The 25254-nt window shown below is 56.7% G+C and overlaps 1 protein-coding gene across 5 annotated transcripts in view; it reads right to left on the reverse strand.

Moving 5' to 3' along the window:
• SYT7 (synaptotagmin 7) overlaps positions 1-25036 on the reverse strand; it is a 60327-nt gene extending 35291 nt beyond the window's left edge. For all 5 annotated transcript variants that reach the window (XM_065937465.1, XM_065937463.1, XM_065937461.1 and 2 more), the window contains exon 1: positions 24925-25036. In XM_065937465.1, the coding sequence (XP_065793537.1) occupies positions 24925-24955 (31 nt within the window). In that variant the 5' untranslated portion in view covers positions 24956-25036. The remainder of the gene's footprint in view (positions 1-24924) is intronic.
• Between the last annotated feature and the right edge of the window lie 218 nt (positions 25037-25254).

A 25254-nucleotide genomic window follows, 5' to 3' on the forward strand; every position in this document is an offset into this window, starting at 1 on the left:
CTTTCCTTATCTGTAAAATGGGTGCCTCTGGTAGGTCTCTCCCAGTCCCTCACTGCATGGACCCTGCATGGGGTACTCCCCATCCCCCAAACTTCATGCCCCACAAAGGAGAGGTCAAGTGTGCCCCTGACCTACCGAGACCTCACTGGGGTTTCTGTGCTGCGCTGAGTCGCTCAGTCGTGTCTGACTCCTTGTGACTCCATAGACTGTAGCCCGCCAGGCTTCTCTGTCCATGGGATTCTCCAGGCAAGAACACTGGAGTGGGCTGCCATGCCCTCCTCCAGGGGATCTTCCCAAACCAGGAATGGAACCCAGGTCTCCCACACTGCAGGCGGATTCTTTACTGTCTGAGCCGCCAGGGAAGCCCCCACTGGGCTTTCAAGTACTTCTTAAAGAGCTTCTGCCAAGAATGCTTCCAGAACCCCCCACCCCACCCCTGGCCCCACACACATACTCTGAGCCACAACTGCAGCCTCATTTGCCAAAAGGGTTAGTTCCCACAGCCCCTCTGAGGCCATGTGCCCTATGGGCCCTCACAGACCCTCCGCAAGTGCCAGCCACATGGGTAGTCAAAGAGGGAATCTGGAACCCCCTGAGCAGTCCTCATCCCCTTTAGCTCAGCTTTTCTTGGGCTGGAAGCCCACCCAACTGACCTCTGCACACCCTGTCTTCCCCTGCCCTAGTCCCAGAGCTTGCCTCCAGTCCTTGCCTGCACCACCCCCCCCCCCACCCCAGCTTAGCCTCGCCTTGGTTGCTCACAGTGCCCCTGCGTGCTCCTGGCAGGGGTGGGTGGGGAAGGGTGTGCCCCGCAGCTTCCACCCTAAGAGCCCAGGGGCCCTAAGCTTCCAGGATGGGAACCTTGATGGACTTGCCCTGGGAGCCAAAGCCCAGGTTTCTGTGCAAATCCCACTGCTTGCTAGCTATGCGGCTTTAGTCACTTAACCGCTCAGTTTTCTCCTGCTGTAAATGTGGATTAACCCTCCTCCCTCCCTCCTCACAGGTGGTTGTGAACACGAGCTCAAACCTAAATGTAAGGAAGGTGAAACTTGACCAGAGATTACCGTGTGGGGGAGTGAGTCGACAGAGACCGGCACAGACCACACGTGCTCTGTAAATATGTGTGCGCCCGGATGGATCTTCAAGTCAAGGAGACGCTGTTTATTTACAGAGGAGCCTGCGTGGGCTTTTTGGTTTCAGCGATGGTGGTAATTAAGAGTCGAAGATATCTGTCTGCTCCCGGTTCCTGCGGTTTTAGCTTCTGGGTGCCGGGTGCCTGGTCCCTGTCGCTTTGCCATGGGGCCTTGTGGAGGAGAGCCCAGTGGTCAGCTCCAGCGCTCAGGGCCCTTGGGCGGCCTCCCACCACGACTCCAGAGCACTGGGCAGCCAGTCCTGTTGTCTGGTTTCCTCAGAATCCCCCTTGGGCTCCAGCCCTCCCACTCCAACTTCTGAAGTCTCCAAGCTGTGGGAAAAGGCCACTCTGGCCGGGCCCCTCCATGTCCACCTGCCAGGCCATCTACACTCCTCTTGTCCTGAGTCCCTAGCCTCGGCCCCCAGAAAGCCACTGCACCCAGCTCACTGTCAACCTCAGAGTCCACAGCACCGAGGGGCTCTGGCCTGGACAGCTTGCAGACACTGGGAAAGTGGTCCTGCCTTTCCCTCCCTCCAGCAGAGGAGCACAGCTCTGCTGAGGCTGGAGGGGCCACCTGTGTCGTGGTTCTCAGGCCAGATGGGAGGCTTCCATCTTGAACCTTCAGGCTCCAGGTGGTAAGGAGGGACCATAATACCATAAGCCCCCAGATTCAGGCCTGTGGTCAAGAGAGGTGCGGTCATAGCTTCTGGGAATGGGGCCAGCACTCTTTCCAGCTCTCTCCATGGGAGCTGCCCCTGCCCCCACAGAGAGGGCATGGGGGTGGGGTGCTGTGTGGGCTGGGAGAGCAGACCTTCCTTTGCTGAACTCACTTTTTAAAATAAAGTTATTCCCTCCTTGGGCTGAGCTTTCTTCAACCACCATCTATTAAGAACCAACCCTGAGGCCCAGGGGGCAGGTGAGAAGTCAGCTAATTGTTCTTAGGACATCATGTGTCCTAGAACCAGGGAGTGGCAGATTGACACCCAGGCTGAAGCTCAAGACTCCAGAAGACCCAAGAACAGACTCAGGTGTGAGTACAGTCTGCCTCTTCATAGCTGGGTGGCCTTGAACAAGTGTCTTAACCATTCATTGTCTCCCTTTTCTCCACAAAGTGAAGACAGGCGACATCCCTGGTGGTTCAGTGGTTAAGACTCTGAGCTTCCACCACAGGGGCACAGATCCGATCCCTGGCTGGGGAACTAATATCCTGCATGCTGAGCAGCATGGTCAAAAGAACAAAATAAAATAATTAATCCCCCACCACCACATTAAAAAAAAAAATAAAGTGAAGATAATAATGGCACCCACTCATGGAGTTGCTGTTAGTATTCAGTAGGTACAGAATGGGGGTCCCCTGGTGGTCAGCAGTAAATAAACCACCTGCAATGCAGGAGCCGCAGGTTGATCCCTGGGTCGGGATCATCCCCTGGAGAAGGGCATGGCAACCCAGTCCATTATTCTTGCCTGGAGAATCCGATGGACAGAGGTGGGCTATATAGTCCATGGGGCTGCAAAGAGTTGAACACGGCTGAAGCGACTGAGCAAATATGGATTATTATTAGGGTTGGCAGTGTCGGTTCTTTCTCAGCTGTACAGAGAGCTCTAGGAGCACAGATGGAGAAGTGATTGCTGGACGAGGGAGCCATCTGGGAAGGCTTCCCCGAGGAGGTGGTATTTGGTGTGGTCTGGGAGAGGGACAGGACGTGAAGGCAGCACAGTCTGGGCAGAGGGAACAGCAAGAACAAAGGCATGAGAGGGGAAGAACGGTCAGGCGTGTTGTTGGAAGATCTGGACTAGGGGATGGGGAGGGAGTGGTGGAGGCTGGGTTGGGAATGAGAGTAGGGCCTGATGGAGAGGGCTTTTGTCTTTCACACTGCAGGGCTCCTTGTGTTTGTGGGCTGTGGGAGCCATGGAAGGTTTTTGAGTAGGGGGGAGAGCAGGATCAGAGGCGGGAGTCAGCAAGTTCGTGAGCTGGGAGCTGTGGTTGGCAATTACACCCCAGGTGATTCCTCTGCTCTGGTGCCTCTCCGCACTCACCCTGCCCCCCCATCTCTTGACCACAGGGCAATTCTCCACGGGGTCACCTCCCTGGAGCTCCCTTTTCTCTTTGTCAAACAAGGTCCTTATCAAAAACTGCTCCTTGGCCTGTGCTGTAAGTTGAAGAGCCCCTGAGGACAAAGCCTGTCAATCCCAGAAGGCAGTGGCCCCTCTGAACGGCCCAGAGATCCAGAAAACACCTGTCTTAAGCAATCAGCCTTCTGCGGGCATGCAGAGTGAGCACCGAACTTGGGAGTCTGGGAGAAGGAAGCTGAGGCCCTATTCTGGCCACTAACCAGATGCAAGGCACTCAGCCTGTTAGATGTCAGTGCCCTCCTGTGTGGAAGAGCTGACCTGTCCTTGCTCTGATGAGGAACAGGTGTTCAAGGTGTTCTACATGCAGTGGCAACTTAGTCCACACAACAGCTGAGGGGAGCATTAAGATTGTCCCCATCTTACAGACGTGGAAACTGAGTCACAAAGGGGGTCAAGTACCTTGTCCAAGGTCATTCACCTAGTAGGTATTGGAGCGAGGGCTCAAACCCAGTCTGACTTCGAGCCTACACTCTTTGCCCAGACATCACACCCACTACAGAGCAGGGTGATCAGTGGTTTCCAAGTGTGTTTTTTGGAACACCTAGGGTTCCCAGGGATTTGTCAGGGGCCACAGACAGAGATGGATGCTGAGTAGATAGGACTGTGTCCCCTCAAGCCGTTTGCAACCAAAAGAACCTGATTTCCCTGTTTCATATCATGGAACGTCCAATGTGAAGAAAGGGAAATATTACTAAGGAAAGCTGAACCCTCCTGGATCAGTGACCCTAGGACCCCCTGCAGCTTGTGTGGATGCTATCATCTTCCACACAGCTGATCTCTCTCCCAAAGATTCCCTGCCCACCCCCCACCCCCCATCAAGCAACCCTCGAACAGCCCTTGAATCTAGGGTAAAACAAAATGCTTGCCAGTGCGAAACTGCATTGATACAAACAGACGGCACAACGCCCTTGGCCAGCACGCGATATTGCCACCAAAGGGGGCAAGCGTGCTCTTGCCTGGCAGCCAGAGTGAAACCATTCCCAGAGCGTGGGGTCACTGTGTCTCTGGCTGCAAGGGACCTCGAAGTCAGGCCCCATCAATGAACAAACCCCCTGGGCAGCCCTGCCAGGGACAGGAAGCTGCTTCTGCAGGAGGCAGACCCCCCACGAACGGGCAATGGCAGCTACGGCCGGCTGCTGTGCCTGTCTCCCTCGATCTGCCCCCGAGATCCTAAGCCTGCCCTGCAGAGCTGCTGGGAACGAGCCGGCTCCCTCTGCCGCATGACAGGCCTCCAAATCCCCGCCGACAGCTTTCATGTCCCCTTCCGGTCTTCTCCAGGCAAAGCTGCCCCGGCCCTTCTAACCCTTCCTCCGATGACATACATGGTTTCAAGTCCCCTTAGCGTCAGCATATTAACATTTGGGGAAACAAAATAATGCGGCCGTAGTCAGCCTTTTGACAGGGCTGAGTTCCACGACCTACCCTTGGGCAGAGGAGAGACATCTGGGTCCCAGGGGTGAGACACAGACAAGGGCAGACAGATGACTTCAGGAGACCTGGGAGGCAGGGTGAGCCAGGAACAAGGAGAGCCAGGCCTTCGGGGTCCAGCCCCAGGGGTGCCAGGATGAGAGATGTGAACTCAGGCACGTCCCTGCCCCTCTGCCCAGGACTGTGGCCACCATGTCAACGGGTCAGAGCCCAGGATTGATGACCATCTGGTGGAGTGCTGTGGGCTCTGCCAGGTGCTGTGGGCAGAGACCATGGTCCTGACCATGCCACCCCACTGGGAGCTCTCAGGGTAAATAAAACTTGTGTGCTCGAGGAAGTGGTCCCCTCTGAAGGTGTACGAGATGTCCACACACAGTCTTCCCTTCTAGAACATCAGCTCCACAAGAAGGGGGCTGGACCTCGTGTTCACCACTGTCTTCCCAGCACCAAGGACAGCTGGGCATATAGTAGGTGCTTGATAAAGGCTTGTTGAAAGAATGCATGAGGAGGAATTCCAAGCCTCTAGGGGTAAATATAATAATAGAGGCTACCATTTATTAAGTGCCTACTGTGTACCAGACTATAAAGGAAGGGGCTGTTTCTGTTTTGCTTTTTCCCATAGTCTCTGTGACAGGCCAATGCATGCAAGGTACTCAGTAAATATTTGCTGAATGCCCAGTGTTTGCATATGTGACCTCCCTTGTCACCCAAGCAAGATGGGAGAGAAGAGATGGGAGGGTTTGAGAGCCTCTCTCTTTTACACACACACACACACACACACACACACACACACACACAACCACCCCAGGATCCATTCTGGTCTTCTCCCATACCCATCTTTGCCTGACAAGTCCTGATTTTTCTAGACCCAGATGAAAAGCACCTCCTCCAGGAAGCCTTCCATAATCCGCCCAGTGGGAATTTCTCCTGCCTCTGAGCTCCCATCATTCTGAGTGTGCACCCTTCTTTTAGGGTGCAGCGATTAAGTGCCAGGGCTCTGGGGCCAGACTGTTGGGCTCAAATTCTGATTCTGTGTGCCTTGGTTTCCCCATCTATAAACAGGGGCTAGAATAGTACAGGCCTCATAGGACTATTGTGAGGTTTAAAGGAATTAACACATACAATGCATTTAGCACAGTGCCTGACACAGAATAAGAAGGCAATAAATGCTAGCTATTATCATAATATTACCACATCGAGCCCTGCATTAGAGACATCTGGGACACGAAGTTGGCCCTCAGTGAGTGGTGAATTAAATACTAAAAACACATTTAGTTTTCCCCACAGGATAGCAGAGGCCAGGGGTCATGTCTCACTCAATCCTGTGTACTCCTGACCCCTTCCCCAGGACCTGGCCCAGGGCTTAACAAGAGCAAACCTCAGTGCACACCTATGACGGAATGGGGAGAGTTGAGGCATGATGGGGGGGCAGGGGAGGAGGGCAACAGCTGGAAGCCAGGCAAGGCTTCAGATATGAACTGCAGAGCTGACCCCATCCCTTGCCAGGACTCTGCCCCAACTCCCAACTCCTCCTCATGTCCTCAGCAAGCCATGATTTATAGATGAATAGAATCAAACAGGCTGCGGCTGCTGGGATGCCCTGGGGAACTGCCGGAGACGCAATGGACTTCTGAAGGCAAGCTCACAGCTGCCCAGGGGGAACAGGAGGGGAGCCAGAGGGGGAGCAGGTACACACACACAGGCCAGAGACACCCATGGCTCATATACACATACACAAGTCATGGAGACTTACCTTTGGTGCAGACATCTATGCCCCCCTCCCCGATGCATAGATGCACACACACACACACATATATACATACATATACCCAAGCCATCCTGACTTACCCCATGAATGGACACCCATGCTCTCACACACACAAGTGAATACACACCCACGGTCACAGTCATGAACAGATACCTAGCCCACTCTGCTGTCCCTGAGGTCTAAGTGTTCATGCACCTCTCCCCATGGACCCTGTTTGTCTTTGGGGGCAGAGCAGTGGGACAGGAAGTAAACTTGGAGGCAACTGACCTGGGTTCAAGTCCCACCTCTGCACCTGGCCTGTGACCCAGGGCAAGTCTCCTTCTGGGCCTCAGTGTTTTACTCCACATAATGATAAGAACCCCGACCTCTCTTGCTGGGGTGACATCAGGATCTCAAAGAAGAGTTAACAGTCATTGAACACGTGCCTTTTGTGGCAGACACTGTGCCAGGAAGCTTATATGCACCATCTGGTGTGATGTTCTCAACCTTATACTATCTTCATTTTGCAGAGGAGAAACAGGTATGGAGAAGTAAGGCAACTTGAACTTGGCCTTGATCCTGCGAGGGCTGCCCTCCTCTGAGCTGAAGCATGCGGGAGGCTTTGCAACATGCCACACTGCACCGGCCAGCCACAACCCACTCCCTCCTTCACGAAGGCCAACCTGTTTCACCCTTGAGGCTTCACATAGGCTGTTCCCTCTGCCTCAAAGGCTCTTCCCTCTACTCTCTACATCTATTCCTTTTATTCTCAAGATCTCTAGACAAAGATGGTCTTCATTTCCTCTCACATTCCTTTCTACCTCCCCTGTAACTATGGCAATTCATCCCTGTGGATTAATAATTGGCATTTTCCATGTCTTTCCCCTACTGGGAACACTTGAAGGTTTGAGACCCCTGGATCACTCATCTCTGTAGCCCAAGGTCTGGTGCACAGGAGAGGCTGGATAAATAAATGCTAAACAAATGCATGAAATTATTCAAGGCCCCATATGAGCTTACCTCCTCCAGGAAGCCCTCCCCGATGACAAGTGCTCACAGCAGTCTCTTCCTTCTCCAAACTTGACGTAACTGTCTACTGTCCAACATCCTTTTCTTGGGAGTAGGTCTGTCCCTCAAGCAGGGCCTATGGGGTTCTCCTCAGTGCTTGGATCTCCCACAGCCCACAGCCCAGGACACAATATAGAGAAACCAGTGGACATGCTGGGAATCTGGGCATACAGGCTCTTTCCCCCAGAATTCACTTGCTCTGACAGTCTGATGGTGACATTCACACTCCCCACATCCAGCCCTTCCAAAGTTGTCCCATTACCCTCACACCCTCCTAACCTAGACTGCATCCTTCTTTGGGGCAAACTCAGATAGCAAGGCCTTGCTTTCCTCACCAAGTTACTTTAATCATAGTAACTAGTGTATGCTCAACACTGAATCACGTTCAGGTCCTCAGCAGCCCTCTGAAGGTAAATCCTCTTATCCTCATTTCATAAAGGAGGAAACTGAGGCTCAGAATGGGTAAGCACTTGCCTGGGAACGCACAGCAGAGGAGAGAGAAAGCCAAGAGTGGACCTGGATTCTGGAAAGCCTCAACTCTGTGCCCCACGGGAGTTAAGCCTTAAAATAAGTTGCTTCAAGGATAGACAGAAGGGAAGAAAGAAACGAGTGAACACAAAATATAAAGAGCAGCCAGGAGGACTTCCCTGGCAGCCCAGTGGTTAAGACTTCACCTTCCAATGCAGGCGGTGCAAGTTTTATCCCTGGTCTGGAGCTCAGATCCCAGGTGTCTTGTGGCAAAAAACCAAAACATTTTTTTAAAGTAGCAACACTGTAGCAAATTCAATAAAAAATGTAAAACTGCGCCACATCAAAAGAGAAAGGGCTTCCACTTCCCACAAACTTCTCCAAGCACTTCTTGGAGAGAAGTGGGTAAGAGACTCCTCCTACCCACACACCTTTGCTCTTTCCTTCCTCAACTGGTCCAGCCCTTGGCCTCAGTAAAGCATCCTCATCAGATAGATGCTGAGATGCTCTAAAGTCTCAGAATAGGTTGGGGATTGGGTGTCTGGGGCTGGACAGGGTAGGAGCAGGAAGAAGGGGTGGGTGGGGTATCTGAGGACTCACGCAGGGCCCTGTCTCAGGTGCTGACTAGGGTGCAGCCACTCTTCCAGAGATGAGGCAGTGATGTTGGGGGTGGTTGGGGCTACATCTGCCATCACTTTCCCATCCCGATGCTGCCTCCTCCCACTTGATTCTGCACCACAATGTATCATGCCCCAGCACCTCCCCCCACTATCCTTTGGTGGCTGCAGGATGACGTTCGAGGGGGAAAACAGTGAAAGCTGGAGTCACAGGTTTCCGCAGGAAGCACCCCTCCACGTGCATGCAGAGCAGATGGAAACGGGGGAGGGTGGCAGGGGAAGGGCAGAGCCTACCAGCCCCAGGGCTATTTGGGCATGGGAAGGGGAACAATTTTGGTGCCTACCCCACCTCCCTTCCTCTTCTCGACCCAACATGCACAAGGAAGCCAGAAAAAGGCAGAGTGTGGGAGAAAGCAACAGAAAACCAGTGAGCTAAACTCTGAACCCCAGACAGCCAGGCAAAGCTCCAGGCTTCCTGTCATGCTGAATTTTCTGCCCGCTCTTCACTTGAAAACTCCCCCACTCCAGGCCACCCATCTTGGGAATGGGGGCAGCTCATTCCTTTCAACAAGGAAAAGAAAATGAGATGGACAGGTAGAAGGAAAGAAGGAAAAGGAGAGGAAAGAGAGCCTCTCGTTTCCCAGGAGAGCTGGGCTGTGGCCCTACCCCCATACCCTCCAGACAGTCTCTCTGAGTGTCCTTCAGAAACCAGCAGAGGCACCCACAAGCCCTCTGGCCTCACCTGGGGCAGGAACAAGGCTGGTGAAAGAGGAGGCCTGAGGGGAATTGTTTTGGAAAGTTACAAGTAGCTGAAAATAGGGGCTTAGCACGAGCAAGCCTCCTCAACCTTGACTGTAATAAAAACAGATAATGCGTGAGTGAGCCAGGGAGAGTGTGCTGGCAGGGGCCGCAGAGGCCGGCTGGATGCAGACAGTTTAGAATTCAGAAGAGATGCCAAGTGAGTAAACAGCGAATGAAGGATTATCTGGATGGGCCAGGAGCCGTTCCAGCAAGAAATTGGACAGGGACATGCCAGGATCCACAAGAACTCCAACTCCTCATCAGGGATTGGGGCCTGGTGAACTACGAGGACCTCATCCACGCCTTCTCCACCTCTGCTGTCTTCCAGCAGAGAGCATGGCCTTGGTAACACGGCTCAGGTTTGTTTAGTGCAGAACAGTTGACAGAGTGCTCCAGAGTTTACTGAGGGTTTTAAATCCACTGTCATATTTAATGGAAGTGTTGGGGGTATCTTCTACCTGGTGACTCCCTCCCCTCACTACAGGCACACCCCCAAACTCCTACAATTCTTGGCTTAGGGAAGTCTGGTGCATCTGGCTTCAGTTCTCAGCCTCAAAAGAGGGTGTGTGTAGGGAGGGTGACAGGACATCTGTAGACATCAGAGACCTAGTGAGTCTGGAAGTCTTCAGGGTGAAAGCCACTCAGGACAGAGAGGATCAGGTGCCAGCTCTAAGGAGGGAGCTCAGACTGAAGGGTGTCCAGCCAGAAGCTAGCCTGGAACCTGTCACCCACCCTGACCCCAAAGCTGGTGAGTTTTCTGGGCAGCCATGAAAATGATCATGTCCATCAGGGCAGCAAGAGCCCAGAAAAAGGAGAAGCTCAGATTGAGGGCCTCTCCACCAGGAGTGTGCAGCGGGGGCAGGATCAGGGACGTGTGATGATTAAGTGCAGGCCTTGACCACTAGTTACTCTTATGAATAATGCATTGTTGTGCCTTGGCCTAAATCAGCATCTTATTGTTATTAATAATACACAGCTGCAAAGAAGCTGGGATTGGAATGGTGTGCTATATTTTATTTGAGGACCTCAGAGCACTTAAGAGTCCCTTATGCTGATGACTCAACTCTACCTCCCCAAGTCATACACTTCCTTACAGGACAGGGTACCTGTCCTGCCGTGACACCTTCCCACCTGAGGCTTGGAGCCATGAAAGCCATGGGGGCTAGGAATCTTCTCTCCTGGGATTCAGATTCCTGACTTGAGTTTTTGGTGGGAGATAGGGTACACTTAATCCTCGGCAGCTCAAAGTTCTGGGGGATGCAACATAATGTGAAGCTGCTCCCAGAGATGTTCAAGAAGGAGGGGTATAACTCGCTGGGATCCAGGTGTGGGGGGAGGAGGATGGAGAGAAACCACTGTGGATCTGCCACCCACTGTCACTGTGGCTGTGTGACCTTAGGCAACTAACTCAACTCTCTGGCCCCGTCTCCGCGTCAGAAAATAAAGGATCTGAGATTCCTTCTTGGGGGTGTTGTTCTTCCATATTCTGGTGGTATTATTTGCACCACAAATTGGATGGATTCAGAGCCCGCTGCTCTGAACTCTGTCCGCGGTACTGAAACAACGGTCGGCACATCGCCTCTGTCCTTGGTGCTGAAACAGAAAACGGTCCCAGGGCTGCGCCCTTTACCGGGACTGCAGCATGGCGGTCCCACTTTCCTCTGCTAATTACCCCCTGATAAGTCCCAAGTTGAAGACACAGCAGCGAGCAGCCAACCTCAAGAGTCCCCTTTTCCTGGGTGAGGCCTACAGATGCCAAGAACCGCAGTCAGCAGCCCTGCTCCTGATAAAAAGAGCTTTCCAGATAATGTAAATGCAGCATCCCCTTCCCTCAGGGTAGCCCCCCACCACACTGCCTCCTGGCGGTTGGCGCGGGTACTGCGCTCAGAGCAGGCACACAGAAGGTCCCCAGCGGTGGCGCCGGGAGTGTGGGGAAGGAGCGGCAGACGGTCGGGCCCCCGCCGCCCCCTCACCCCTCCTGGGGCAATCTGGAGCTCTGAGCTTGCAGCGCTGCCCAACACCCAAACGCTGCAGGCTGTCCAACTGTTTTCCGGCCGCCTTGGGGTGCTGTGCTGCTCCATTCACAGCAAATTCAACCCACACAGCTGGACCCTACTGGGTGAAACTTCCTATTCTCTCCTCCGGTGGGTGGGGTAGACCTGTTTAAACAAACGTAACCTTTTCTCCTGCTGCCAGGCCAGTCCTAACAAGATGAACACTAAGGCCTGTAATATGCCTTCACCAGGGCACAGACTCCCTACCTCCAATCCACTCAAATAAGAAACGTGCCCACAGCTCTTTCCTATGAAGAATGGGGGTTGGGGGAGAGGGCCACAGCTGCAGCCCACACCTGTTCTCCCCACCCCAAGTTAGGGTCTCTTGGAGAGGCAGAGCCACTTGGTGTCTCTAGGAATTGCTTGTATTAGCCTCATTGGGTGCAGAAACTCTCCTCTTCCTAAAACAAACAGCAAAACAAATCAAATCACCTGAAGACAACACCCCGAATCAGCTTCTCTGGATCCAGGCAGGGAGTAAAGATAATAGCCTTTAATTACAGTGAGTGAAGTGAAAGTTGCTCGGTCGTGTCCGACTCTTTGCAACCCCATGGACTATACAGCTCGTGGAATTCTCCAGGCCATAATACTAGAGCGGGTAGCTTTTCCCTTCTCCAGGGGATCTTCCCAACCCAGGGAGCGAACCCAGGTCTCCTGCATTGCAGGCGGATTCTTTACCAGCTGGGCCACCAGGAAAGCCACTTAATTACAGCAGATGCAGCTAATATACATTGAGCGCTTACTACAGGACAGGCGCTGTGCTGAGAGCTGTGTGAACATTATCTCATTTAGCCTGGCCAAACCCCGATGCCCCAGGGAAGCATCCTACAGATAAGGAAAGTGGGGTTCAGAGAGGTGAGGTGACCACTCAGTCGGTGCAGCTGATGAGTACTGAGACCAGCAAGGGAAACCACCTCCATCTGCCCTTAATCTTACAGCTCAACTGGGTCTATCACCCCATCCTTCCATGTTCTTTGGGAGGCTTCACTGCCCCCTTAGGAGTTTCCAAAGCCACCCCACCCCTCCACCATCCTCATGTCTCAGCTGAGAGCCACATGGAGGAAGACAGTAACACTTCACCCTCCCACAGCACTTTACAGCCTGCGAATTGCTTTCAAAGCCACTGTTCAAATCAACTCTCATGATACTGAGGCCCTCTTTCGATTTTACAGGGGAGGAAAAAAAAAAAAGCAAAATTAAGGCTCAAAGGAATAAGTTTTGTCCCAAGTCACACAATGAGTAATGGAGCCAGAACACAGGTGAAGATGGCGTGGCTCCCAGCCCAGTGCTCTTTCTCCCTACTTCTTCATGGCTGGGGTCCTGAAGGCAAACCAGTGAGGGGGTCTTAAGGACCTTCATCTCCTGGGGGGCTTCCTGAGGCCCTGCCCTGAGCTGCTTCCCTGCTCCTGCTCCCTAGGGGCGATCAGTTGGCTCAGCTCTAACTTGGAGTCTTGGAGTCTCATTCGAAATGAAATTTTTTTTCCAGGCAATTACTTCCTGCTAATTAGGAGGCAAGACTGCCAGTCCCTGGGCCCTGGGCTGACCCCTTTTTTCAACTCACAGGGGTGGGGGATTTGTTGAGATCCTAGGGAGCAGCACCAGCCACAGCAACTGCCTGGATCAGCCCCATCATCAGAAGGAGGCCAGGAAACTTTTGAGGGTGGGGGGACGGGTGGTGGGGTCAGGTGCTCCAAGGAATGGGAAGAAGGGAGGTGGGGATGCTACAGCTCTGACGTGAGAGAGAGCCAGGGGACAAGAAGCTGGAAGAAGCCTAGACATGCCAGGCACAGTGAGAGAAAGACCTGGGCTCAGGAAGAGCAAGGGGAGCCAGGAAGATCCAGAGAAACGGGGACACGTCATAGGAAGGAATAAGGAGGCATCTCAGGAAGCAGGGAGACAGAGGAGGAGGGAGAGATTTCCCCTCTGCTGAGGGAGAGAAAGACGGAACCCTGGAAAATGGTCAAGATGACAGAAGTGGAAAAGGTAGGGGCGGGGAGATGCCGGGGGACTCCAGGAAGGGGGAAGGAGAGAGGAAGGAGGCATTGCTGAAGGAAAGCCCTGGGGAGGAGGGGAGGAGAGCGGAGGAGGACGGCTGGAGTGGCCGCTCCCGGGGCCCCAAGAAGAAGGGCTCTCTCTACGTCATTGTCCTTGAACCTCCCCAATGTCAGTGCTCAGCCAGCCGGGCCTGCCCGCCCTCCTACGCAGCCACAGGTGCGGGCGGGCAGGATGGCAGGCCACCAGCCGGCTCAGGCCCCAGATGCTTCACTCATCCAGGGCAGCCAGCCGACTCTCCTTTCTGCCAACCTGCCGCCCCCTCCAGCAGGCTAAGCCACGACCTGCCTGGGTCACAAAGCCATGTGACCAAGGGGCTCTGGGACTGTGTGGTCCAACCCCTTCACTTTACGGAGGGGAGGATCAAGGGCCCTGAGAGGAAACAGAGCTTGTCCAAGGTCACAGAACAGGTGAGCAAGGAGGCCAGATGAAAAGGGCTCAGGGGCTAAGTCTCAGTGGTGGGTCCTGTTCCCTCCTGGGCCAAGGAGACAAGACAGGTCTGGTTGCCAGTAAGTCAGTCCCTGATCCGTTTAAGCCTTGTGGAGTGTGGGGTGGCAGGCAGAAGGGAGCGAGGGTTGCCAGGGGCTGGAAGGGAAGGAAGCAAAGGAAGTCACCATTTATGGAGCCCTGGATGGGAGGGTTCTGGATGGGTTATAATTGCAGCTAACATTATTGAGCACTTACTAGGTACAGTGTTCCAGCCACTTAAGACATTACATGCAGATCTCATTTAATCCCCACGATAACCTTATAAAGTATGTATTACTGTTATTCTATTATAGGGAAGAAACGGAGACTCAGGAGGGTTGAGTAATTGGCCAAGTCTGCAGATTAACCAGTGGCACGGTTCTAGCTCGGGTGGCTGGCCACTTCTCTGAGGACCCCTGCACCCTGCCATTATCTGAAGATGCTCAGAGCCCTGAATTTGCAAGATCCTAGCCCAGCCCTGGTAGAATCTAGGCCCCAGATGCCAATGGGGTTACAGTTCTGTGTTGTGGAGGCTTCCAATGGCCCAAAGAAGATCCTAGACTTGACTAAACTCTGTCTTACAGTGCTGGTGTCCGGGTTCCAGTTCTGGCTCTGCCACTCACATACTGTGTGATGTTGGGCAGGTCCTTTGCCCTCTTGGGCCTTGCTTCTCCCACCTGTATCATCAAAGAGCTGTTATTTAGTCACTAAGTCATGTCTGACCCTTTGTGACACCATGGACTGTAGCCCCATCCACCCCAGCTCCTCTGTCCATGGGATTTCCCAGGGAAGAATACTGGAGTGGGTTGCCATTTCCTTCTCCATCAAAGGGTAGGACCAGATAATACAGCGTGTGTGTGTGTGTGTGTGTGTGTGTGTGTGTGTGTGTGTGTGTGTGTGTGTGTGTTAGCTGCTCAGTCATGTCTGACTCTTCTCAACCCCATGGACTGTAGCCCACCAGGGTCCTCTGTCCATGGAGTTCTCCTGGCAGAGCTGGTATATATGACACTAACTTTGTGACAGACACAGTTCTAGGCAGTGTATGAATGTTAACTCAGCAGCCCCTCCCAGCCCACTCTGAAGTAAGAGCTATTATTATCTGTTTTAGAGATGGGAAAATGAGGCAGTGAAAGGTTAAGTAACTTGCCCAAGGCCACAGTTCTAATCAATACATGGCCGATCTGGGATTTGGGCCCCGTTACTTTTGATCCAGAGCCCACGTTCTGCCTGCCACTCTGCACTGTTTCCCTGATGACTCTCTCGGCCCCTGCCTGGTGCCCCAGAGAGATCCGCTTATGTCCCTCGGCCCTGGCACACAGACCATCACGCTTCCACATGGGAAGTGCACCCGCCGTCACGTGTCTGCATAACACAACATGCGTCTGCTCATGTTGCCACGCCCACTCCTGTGCTTCCGCCCAGTTTCTATCTGGAATAGCCACACATGACCGTCCGTGCCCGCAAGAACAGGCCAGCTCTGGCAGGCCCACATGAACGCGCACGCACGGCCCCCTTTCTGGGCACTGGCTGACTTGAGGGAGCCGTGTGCCAGGCTTCGGCATATGGCCACGTGGTGGTGACGTGGGCCGCCACACCCCTTCTCCTCTGCGTCCCCCCCGCCCCAGTGCCTGGGTGGCTCACACGTCACATCGCGCACCTGCCGGCACCCCCATCCATGCTGCCTTCCTCACGCCTCTCCCCTAACAGAAGCAGGCACCTTCTCCAGGAAGGAAGCAGGCACAGGCCCAGCCTGGCTCCCACAGCCCAAAGATGCCAGCCAACCCGGGGGAGGAGAGGGAGAAAGAGCCATCGATCGGAGGCTCTGGGGGCCCGGGGGCTATGGTTCCCATCTGACACTAAGCCTTCCCTTAGGTCTGAGTGCAGAGCTGAGCTCCTCAGGACCCTAGAGATGCCAACTCCCCTTTGTCATCACCAGATATGGGGCCAGATGGGGAACCAGGGAACGGAGGGTCTGTCCACCACTGCCGAGCAGGACTGTGGTGCCGAGAGGGCTACTCTGGCCAAGTTACCGGTGCACCCCCACCACCACCCCATCCTTGGTCCCTGCTCTCTCCTCCCCCTGCCCAAGCATCTCGGAGTTCTGTGTATTTTTAGGCCTCAGCTGACAGGCTGTGAAATCGCTCCCTTCGCACCTCCCTAACCAGGCGGGGGCTGGAGAGGGAGGAACGGGGTTGTGGGGGGGGCACACACACAGCCGATTCATCAGGCTCCTCCAGGGCTGGCAGGTGCCAAGTAGGGAGTAAGGGGTGCCTCCTTTTGAGTGAGAGGATCTTTCCACGGCGCCCAGAGAGAGGGAGAGAAGATATGCTGGGAAGGAGGCTCCGCCCCACTCCAGGGGCCTGGGAACAAAGCTTTAGGGGACGCCGGGCATGAAAGCAGGTGCTGGGACACACTTTGGGTCTAGCTCTGCGGCCAGTACTCATCCCCAGCCCTCCCTTCTGGGCGATGGATCAAGAGGCAGGCTGCCTCAGATCTAGTGGGATGAGGGCAGTGTGGCGCCGTGGTTAAGACCAGGACTTGGGAGTGAGGCTGACGTGCAATTCCATCCCTGCTCTACTGAGTGACCTGGAGAGACGCGCCACCTTGCTGGGCTTCAGTTTCCTCATCTGTACAACAGCGGTAATATTTCCCTCGAGGGGCTTCTGCGAGGGCGACATGAAAGCCGTATGGGTAGAACGAGGTGGTCTGTGGATCCACCAGGCACTGCTGACAGAGCCTCCTTATGGCTTTCCCCTACCAGCAAATCCTCCTCCTTACTATGATCCTCGAGGCAGGAGCCCAGAGCTCATCCTCCTTGGTACCCACTGGACCTTCTCCCCCAGGGAACCAGTCCCCCAGCCAAGGTGGGCAGAAAAAACATAAACCATCCCCACTCCCTGCTTCCTGCTACAGGGCACCCATACCCATTGAGCGTGCACACGAACTCAAATGCCAACATGCTCATCTGCTGCAGTGTCTGGGTGTGAGGGCATTCGCTCTGGGATGACCCCCTTAGGGAAGTGGGAAGACGTACCCAGGCCCTGCTGTGAATGGGCCCCTGTGCCAGGGGCCGTGGGCATGGAGAGGGGGGTGGCCTGCCTAGTTGCTGTGGAGACAGGCTGGCTCCGGTGGGGCTTTGGAGCTCAGATCTGGCAACTGGAGCTTGAGCAGTATGGCTCCTCCAGGGCCAGGCCCTGATGCCCATGGTGGGGGGGTAGGGTGACCGATTCTCAGGAGCCTTAACTGTGTTCACTGGGCCCTGGGACCACCCCACTTGGCTCTACATCTCTCCCCAGGAGACTTCCTCTGATACCCTGGCCCCCAAGGTAAGCCCCTGGGGGTGTACAGTCATGCCCCCCTGCACCAGGCTGTTCCCTTGACTGCCCATCACCCACCATAGGCTTTCCAAGGGCAGGGCCCCAGACCTCCTGCTACGGGTGCTCTGGACACAGCCCTGTGCAGGTAAGAGATGGTGGAGGGGCTGGACCAGGGTGGAAACAAATACGTTAATGGCTGGGGATCCAGCTCCATAGATGGGCCTGCCTCCAGGCTTCCCACCCTCCACACTGCTGCGTTAAAGTTCTTCATAGAGATAAGCTTAAAAGCCATCCATAGCCTGCCATTGCCCAAATTAAAAAAAAAAAAGTTCAGTTTTCCTACTTCAGAATGCCGGGAGCTTCATCAGCTGGCCCAGCCTGCTGCACCCAAGCCTCGACTCCTGCTGTGCTTAGCTGCTCAGTCGTGTCGGATTCTCTTCGACCCCAAGGACTGTAGTCCACCAGGCTCCTCTGTCCCAGGGGATTCTCCAAACTTGAATTGCCATGCCTTCCGACTCCTGCTACTGCTCCCCAAAGACCTCCATTCCAGCCCTGCAGGCTTAGACATCCACTGCTGCCTTGACCGGCCGAGATCTGACAGACCTCCGGGGCACTGCACGCGCTGTCCCCACCACGCGGAACGACTCCTCCCTGCCTGCTCACATGGCAAGCTCTTATTCACCCTCCAAAACCCAAAACCCAGGACCCAAGGCTCGTGCTCCTGGGTCGGGCAGTGTGGCTGGTCCCAAATCAACTTCTAACTGCAAGTCCCCCCGTCCCAGGGTGGTCTGAGGATGGACCAGTTAACGTATGCTGGGGGCTTAGAAGAGCAGCTGGCATCTACTGAATGCTCCACATGTCTGCTGTTCTGAAGTAGATGGATTGACACTGCCTCCGTGAAGCCCTCCGCACTGCTGGCAGTGGGGTGGAGTGGGGCTGAGGCAGGCCTGTCATCCTTGGAGCTTCCAGAACCCAAATCCCACATGTCAATCACTCAGTGCAGGGTAATGTTGATAACCGCTGTCGCTGGTTGAGTGTTTACTATGTGCTGGGCTTTCTGTTAAAGATGTTTCCTGCCTTATCTCACCTCATTCTCTGACTCCATGGGAGGTAAGAACCAACATCATACCCATTTAACAGGGGAGGAAACTGAGCCCAGGGTGGTGGGGGGACTTGCTCTAGGGACACAGTGGCAAGTGTTTCTACCAGAAGCTGCCTGACCCCACAGACCTGGCTTAAGCAAGCCACCCCTTGCTGCATGGACGTGACGTGTGTAGCACATACCAAATGCTCCACAAATAAGAACTTTCTATTATTGTCCTACTGTTATTATCAGGGGAGAGAACAAGGTCTGTTGGGTGATCTAAGAGGGGTTTCCTTAGGCTGGACCCCCTATAAAGCAGGGTGTGTGGGCTCAGTCACTCAGTCAAGTCCAGCTCTTTGCAACCCCATGAACTGTAGCCCCCAGGCTCCTCTGTCCATGGGATTTTCCAGGCAAGGATATGGGAGTGGGTTGCCATAAAACAGGAAACTCTCATTTTCCTGGAGAAAGAGTGAGGGTGCAGAGCAAGCCTTGGGCTGCCGGGAGTGGGGGTTGGGATGGCAAGGAGGTGTGCAGGGAGCCCAGGATCCGGACCCAGGGGCCTTGAGGAACCCGAGGGATGCTGGAGGGAGCCAGTGCCTGCAGGTGTCACGGCGGGCCCAGGTTGGGCAGGGCGGGAGAGGGCCGGCCGTGCGCTAGCTGAGCTGGCCACTGCTCTATGGCCCCGCTGACACCACCCCGCGGTAATGAGACGGATCCAATTTGTACCCAGGGCCCCGCCGGGAGCAGCTGCTGCGGCAGGGTTTGAAGTAATTTAATTGGACACATTTGCCACACAGCTCCCTCTTCTGCTCCCCTCATGGAGTGCCTCACGCCGGAACCCCTCGAGGCCTCCCACACCCCACGCCACCCCCCACTCCAGCTGGAAGCAGGGTGCACGCTTTGCCAGCCGGTTCTGTGAGACCCCCACCTGCGAGGAGGGACCACTTGGCACCTCTCGTCTCTCACTCTGGAGGCTCCTAAGTGCTCGGGAGCCACGGGGCTGGCGGGGGTTCTACAGGTGCAAAGTTCTCCCCTTTCGCCGAGGCAACCAATACCTCCGGCCCACCCCCTCTGATGGGCAGAAAGGGTCATCCTTTTTCTCCCTCGGTCAGCTGGAGAACCCCAGCTCCCTCCGCCCCAGGAAGGGCATCAGAAGAGTAAGGCCACTACCAAGATGGGGGGGCAGTTCTCCTTTGAGAGCTCTGGGAAGGGGTGCATACACACACACACATCGAGTCGGAGAAACACGTACACACACCCAGTTACACACACACACACACGTTGACAAACTCACAGTTTGTCCTGGACCTCCCCGTATCTGTACACACCAAAGCTCCAACCCCCCCGCCACCCCCCGAACATCCCTGCTGTGCACGCCGAACAGCCAGGTGAGGCCCTGCTCCCAGCAGATGGAGGCCTTGGAGGCAGCCAAGCTGGCAGGTGGGAGGGTGTGGCAGGGGGCAGGCAGGGCCCCTGGAGGGTACAGGCTCCACCTGGCTGGGTACAGGGCCAGGGGAGCGGCCCTCCCCCAACGCTCTCTGTCACAGCTCCCCACGCACCTTGACACACCTCGCTACAAATCCACTCATTAGCTCCTGTTTACAGCGGGCACGGCGCTTGGATGAGCTATTAGGGCTGTCCAGCTGCTACCCGCACGCACCCAGGTACACACAGCCCGGCACTTCTGCCCACCGGCCCTGCCCTCCCTTTCCTGGGTGCTGGGGCCCCACACCCGCAGTCACCCCGATCATCAGTTCCCCAAACCTCCCAGCTCACCGATCCAGTCAGCTCCCAGCTCAGCCCCGCAGGCGATACACTTCTGCCAAGAGACCCCTCCAGGCAGATGCTGCAGAGCCTCCCGGGGCAGGCCTGACGCGCCAGCCCACCTTGCAACCAGCTGGGTCCAGAGTTCCAGGCACAGGCTCTGGGAGCCATCCAGCCCCTTCCACAGGTCCCATTTTGTCTGCCAATTCTGTTCCAACCCTTGGGGAATTCTGCTGGGTGAGACGAAGCCCTGCCCTCTAGACACGAGCTGGACAGGGCCCAGCAAGGCTGCCCCCGCTGCCTGGAAGGTCAGGGACGTCCATGTCCGTGGAACTGGCACAGTCCACCTGGTACCACTGGCTGGGGTTCCCTGGCAAGGCGGGCGGGCACCCGGGCTAGGTCTGGCACAGGCTGGCTCCGGCATCAGGCCAGACCAGTGACCGCCCCAACAGACAGCGCTGACCTTACGGGTGGCATGTGCCACCTGCTGGGCATGCCCAGGGGACAGGGTGCTGGCTCCATGCAGGGCTGCTCGGGCCCACCCGAGAGACCTGGGCGTCTTTGGGGAGCCTGTGCGGCCGACTCCTCTTCCAGCCAAGAGTTCTCTGCTCAGGACTGGGCCTCCTGCCCCTACCCCCAGCCCCCACACCCTCCTCGAGGCCCCCCTCACCACGCCTCTCTCTGCTGTTCCAGGCCTCACTCCCCTGGGGGAAGCAGCTATTGAAAATGGTCCAGCAAATTCAATAAGAATTCAAAGTCCCTGAGAGAATGGGGGTGGGGGGGTGGGAGGACTACCCACCCACTCCTCCTCTGCCTGTCCTTTGGGCAGGCCGGAGCCAGCGAGAAGGGGACAGTCCTCTTGTCACGAATTGTCACCCCATGCTGCCTTAACTGTCCCTCGGGCCTGAGTTTGGGGTCAGCCGGGCCCTAGCTGCCTGGGACCTGTCTTTGTCCACCTGACGCCCACCTGTTCCTCTGCCTTCCAGCTGTCCCTCACCTGGCACCTGCTGGCCTGTGGGTTCCCATGCCGGTCCAGCCTGCTCAAGCCCTTCTTCCCGAACCAGGAGGGACTGTGAGGTTCTCTTCCCCTCCACCATCCCCTGGTTCTGAGCCCCCCAGCCTGTTAGTCAAGCTGTCCCCACAAGGCCACTGAACAGTACGACCCAAGGCCAAGGTTGGGGGGGGGGTGCTCCTGTCTTTCTGGAAATGCTACAGCCTGGGGGCGCTGGCTACCTTGAACCAAGCCCCACAGAAGTCACACGTCCAGCCCTGCCTTTCAGATCGGCCATGGCCCATCGGGAGGTCCTGTGATCTTCAATTCGAGACTCTGACTCAAGCCCAGGAGGCAGGCCTGAGAGGTCTGGGCCGATGCAGGTGGGATGGGTGGGAGGTGGGAGGGGAGAGTTTGTCAGTGAAGCAGTCAGACAGTCAGGCCTCCCTGGGCCGTCCCACACCCCAGCCCCCGTCCCTAACCTTGATGGCCCTCACAGTGTACAGCCCTGATCTGCCCTTTTGGCCAGGCCCTGATTCTTGTCCCACACACCAGCCAGCAGCCTCTGCCCCTCACTTGTGCTCATGGGTGGAGGGGTTGGTCTTGGGGTTGAGAGAGAAGACCTGCTATGCCAAGGCCCCCTGGCCCGTGGGGTGTCCCCCACACTCCTTAGGAATGACGTACCCGGCAGAGCTGCTGGGGGGGGAGCAGAGTCCGCTAGCAGGTGGACAGATGGAGGAGGCTTTAAGTACTACTCTCCCCAAGGACAAGTTCAGAGACGGCTGGGGCCAGGGCTGGCGGCCCTCAGGACCTGAACTCTCTCCCAGAGCGACCGCACCAGCCCAGGCTTTCCTTCTCTGGCCTTGTTCACTCGCTCACCGCAAGGTCATCTCTCCCTGCCTCCCTCTCTGCTGCCGTCCTGCCTGCCCACTGCAACGCTGACCCCTGTGGGCCGGCCGAGGCCCTGCCCTGCCAGGGGACAGGGACACAGAGTGGCCAGGCCAGCCCAGCTTCGGGATGAACAGAAGATGGAGGCCGTGGGCCGGCAGAGGGCTGCCTGTCTACGGGAGGGTGGAGGAGAGCTTGCAGACCTGGCTGGGGGGAGGCGGGGCAGAGTTTGGAGCAGGAGTGATGGAGGTGTGGGGTGGAGGGCTGGTCTTCCTTCTTCACTAGGCTCGGGCTTTGCCCCACAGTCCGTTGCTTCAGCCAAGGAAGAGAATTCAGATCCGGAAGAGAAGGGCCTGGGGGCCAGGGGCCCACACAGAGCTTGCCTGTCCCCTGTCGGGGTAAGGGTCTTAGCAGTAAGCTGAGCCCTGTGGGGACCTGCAGCAGAGGGCATGAGTTACAGGAGAGAGTACCACGGGGACCTTCTGGAACCAGCCCAGGGCACGGGGGAGCAGAAGAGGACAGGAGACAAAGATCTTTTTTTGAAAGGATTGGGCCGCAGGTGTTCCAGGCAGTGGGATGAAGTGATGAAGATGTAAAAGGTCCACTGGCCTTTGGGGGACCAGAGGGATGGGCCTGAATCACACAGCAATTCATTGGCATATCTTACTCCCACCCAGTGCCAGCCTTGGGGGACACACTCCCTGCCTGGGGGAGCAGAGTCTGGGGAGCCTGGGGAGAGCTAGGGAAGGGGGAAAGCCTGGCCTGGAGCTGTAGGGATGAGAGGAGGTGGGCAGGGATGCCAGGGGGCACAGAGTCCAGACTGAGGGCCCTGGCTCCTCAGAGATCCCCAGAGATCTAGGATCAAAAGCAAATTCTGCCCTCTGCCGCCTATTTCTGACCCCATCCAGCCTACTGCCCACCTCAGACAGAAGTAAACCTGGTCGTAAGTAAGGCCAGTCTGTTTCCACTAGAACTGGCCTTGCCAGAAGACTGGTGAGTCCTGCAACTGGAGTGGGCAAGACAGGTCTCTGACCCAGACAGGGAGGCCCATTCAAGGGGGAGAAGGAAAAGTCTAGGGGCTGCCAGCAGGCCAGGGGGCAGCACTGGGTTCCAGGCCCTCTGCCCAGAAGATGCCAAGCACATCAAGTTGGCCTCCGTGGAGAGGGCAGAGGTGCTTGGGGTTGTGGTGATGTCATGGTGCCCAGGCGTGGGAGGAAAGAGGAGGGAAAGAGAAGGACAAGGGCAGGGCCCAGGCCACTGGCCTAACAGGAGGCTGCTAGCCTGACAGGGGGAGGAGAGTGTTCTCACTGCATCGCCCCTTCCATTTTCACACCCCAGAGCTGGTCTCTGCACTGAGCTATTGGCTTCTGAGAGGGCGATCCAAGCAAGAGAACGCCTCTGTCCTTGGTCCCAGTGTTGGAAGCTGGCAGCCCACTTGGGGGAAGATGCCAGGGTGAGTGATCTGGGTCCCGAGAGATGAAGGAAGGGGTCTCCAAAGGCAATGTCCCTTCAGCCGTCACCTAGAGGACATTCACAGGTGGCCATGAGGCTGCAGAGTGGGAGACTGAGTCCTCTTTCACGCATATACGCAAGTGCAGAATGAGTACAATGCCTGGCACCCAGGAGGTCCTCCTGGGTGGGCTCAAGCTGCTATGACTTGATGAGGGTGAGGACAGACATGGGAACAGGCTGAGCCTGCCCCTAGAGGGAAAGAGCAAATGTGGGGCTGGGGCAAGAGCAGGTAAAGCTGGCACCACAGGAGTGCCCTCAAAAGCCTTGGGGCTCTAGGCCCCTTCTGCAGAGGGCCTCAGAGCTGTCCCTCCCCCCACCCAGGGCCCCCAAACCCTGGAGGTTAGCATCAGTAAGCCTAGAGGCTCTTGGTCTGGGAGCAAGTCCTCTGGCTTGGGTATTGTGCTTTCAGCATCAGAGAGAAACCCAGAAGCAGAGACCCTGCTGCTAGGATTGACTGGCAGACTTGGGGTGCTGAGTCTGGGGTGGGGCACCCCAGGTGGGAGCTGAGATTGAGCCTGGTTAGGAGTGGCAGGGGACCTGCCTACAGGTGGGCACTGTGTGAGGAGGCGTCATCAGGAGCCAAGAAGGAAATGGCAGAGCAATTTCCCGAGAAAGGTGGAAAGATTCCTGCTTCCAGGACGCCTAGCAGACGTGGGCTTTCAGGCCACTCCCCGGCTTGGGCTCCGCAGAAATGCAAAGGAGCACGGCCCCTCCCCCTCCCACCCCCGACAGGACAGGAGTGAGTTTGGGGTTCTTTGCTTCCCCCCTCCCCAAGGCCAGGAGAACATTCCCCTGGCACCCCTATTCTCACCAATCTCTGCTCTCTTTCCCTTCAGGTACCCCTGCCTCCCTCTTCATCGTTCCCGGGGCTCACCGCCCTCCAGAAGCCCCCCTCCCCTGCGGCTGCACCAGATTTCCACCTGCCCCCTGGCACCCTCTCGGTTCACAGTTGTCACGGCCGATGTCACTCCGCTTCCCGGTGCCCACAACCTTGGCCGAAAGCTGCCCGGGATCCCAGTCCCGGGGTCCCCTAGCACTGGGAGGTACCAGTGCTGGGGGCCCCAGGGGTGCCTCTGAGGGCACTGCGGGGGCGTTAGCTCCCCTCTCCGCCACACACGTTGTCCTTGGGCTGCGGGGGGTGGGGGGGAGGTCCTTGTGGGGACACTGCGAAGCCGGCGCCGGGCATCAAGCTTGGCAGTGCCCCGACTGACTGCGGGGGGCCGGGGTCCGAGCTGCTGCCGCTCCAGCCCGCGCCCCCGGGGCTGGGGTGACCCTGGGTAAGGGGAGTCCGTGCGGCTCGGTTGGACAGCAGCCCCCGGCTGGGGCTCCGAGACGGCGCCCGGCGCTGCCGCCGTCCTGCCCGCCGGTGCGGGGCGCCCCAGACCGCGCGGGGCCGCGCTTACCTGGGCTGGCCGCCTCCGGGTCCCGGTACATGGTCCCCTCGTCGCCGGCTCCCTCCGGGCTCTTCAGAGCCGCCCGCGGCCGCGCGTTGCTCCGCCGCCGCTGCAGGGCATGGGGCCGGGCGACCCCCGGGGGCGGGTCCGAGGGCGGGGGCCGTGCGGGCTGCACCGAGCCGCGGAGCCGGGGAGCGGGGGCCGCCCGCCAGCCCTCCCGCCCGCCCGCCGAGCACGCTGCCGCCGCCGCCGCCGCCGCCGAGCCGCGCCGAGCCTCCTCCCTCCGGCCTGCGCGCCGCGTGTGCGCGCCGGAGCGTGTGTGAGTGTGTACGAGGCGGT

The sequence above is a fragment of the Muntiacus reevesi genome, chromosome 5 (assembly GCF_963930625.1).
Source record: "Muntiacus reevesi chromosome 5, mMunRee1.1, whole genome shotgun sequence".
In the NCBI taxonomy this organism is placed as follows: Eukaryota; Metazoa; Chordata; class Mammalia; order Artiodactyla; family Cervidae; genus Muntiacus; species Muntiacus reevesi.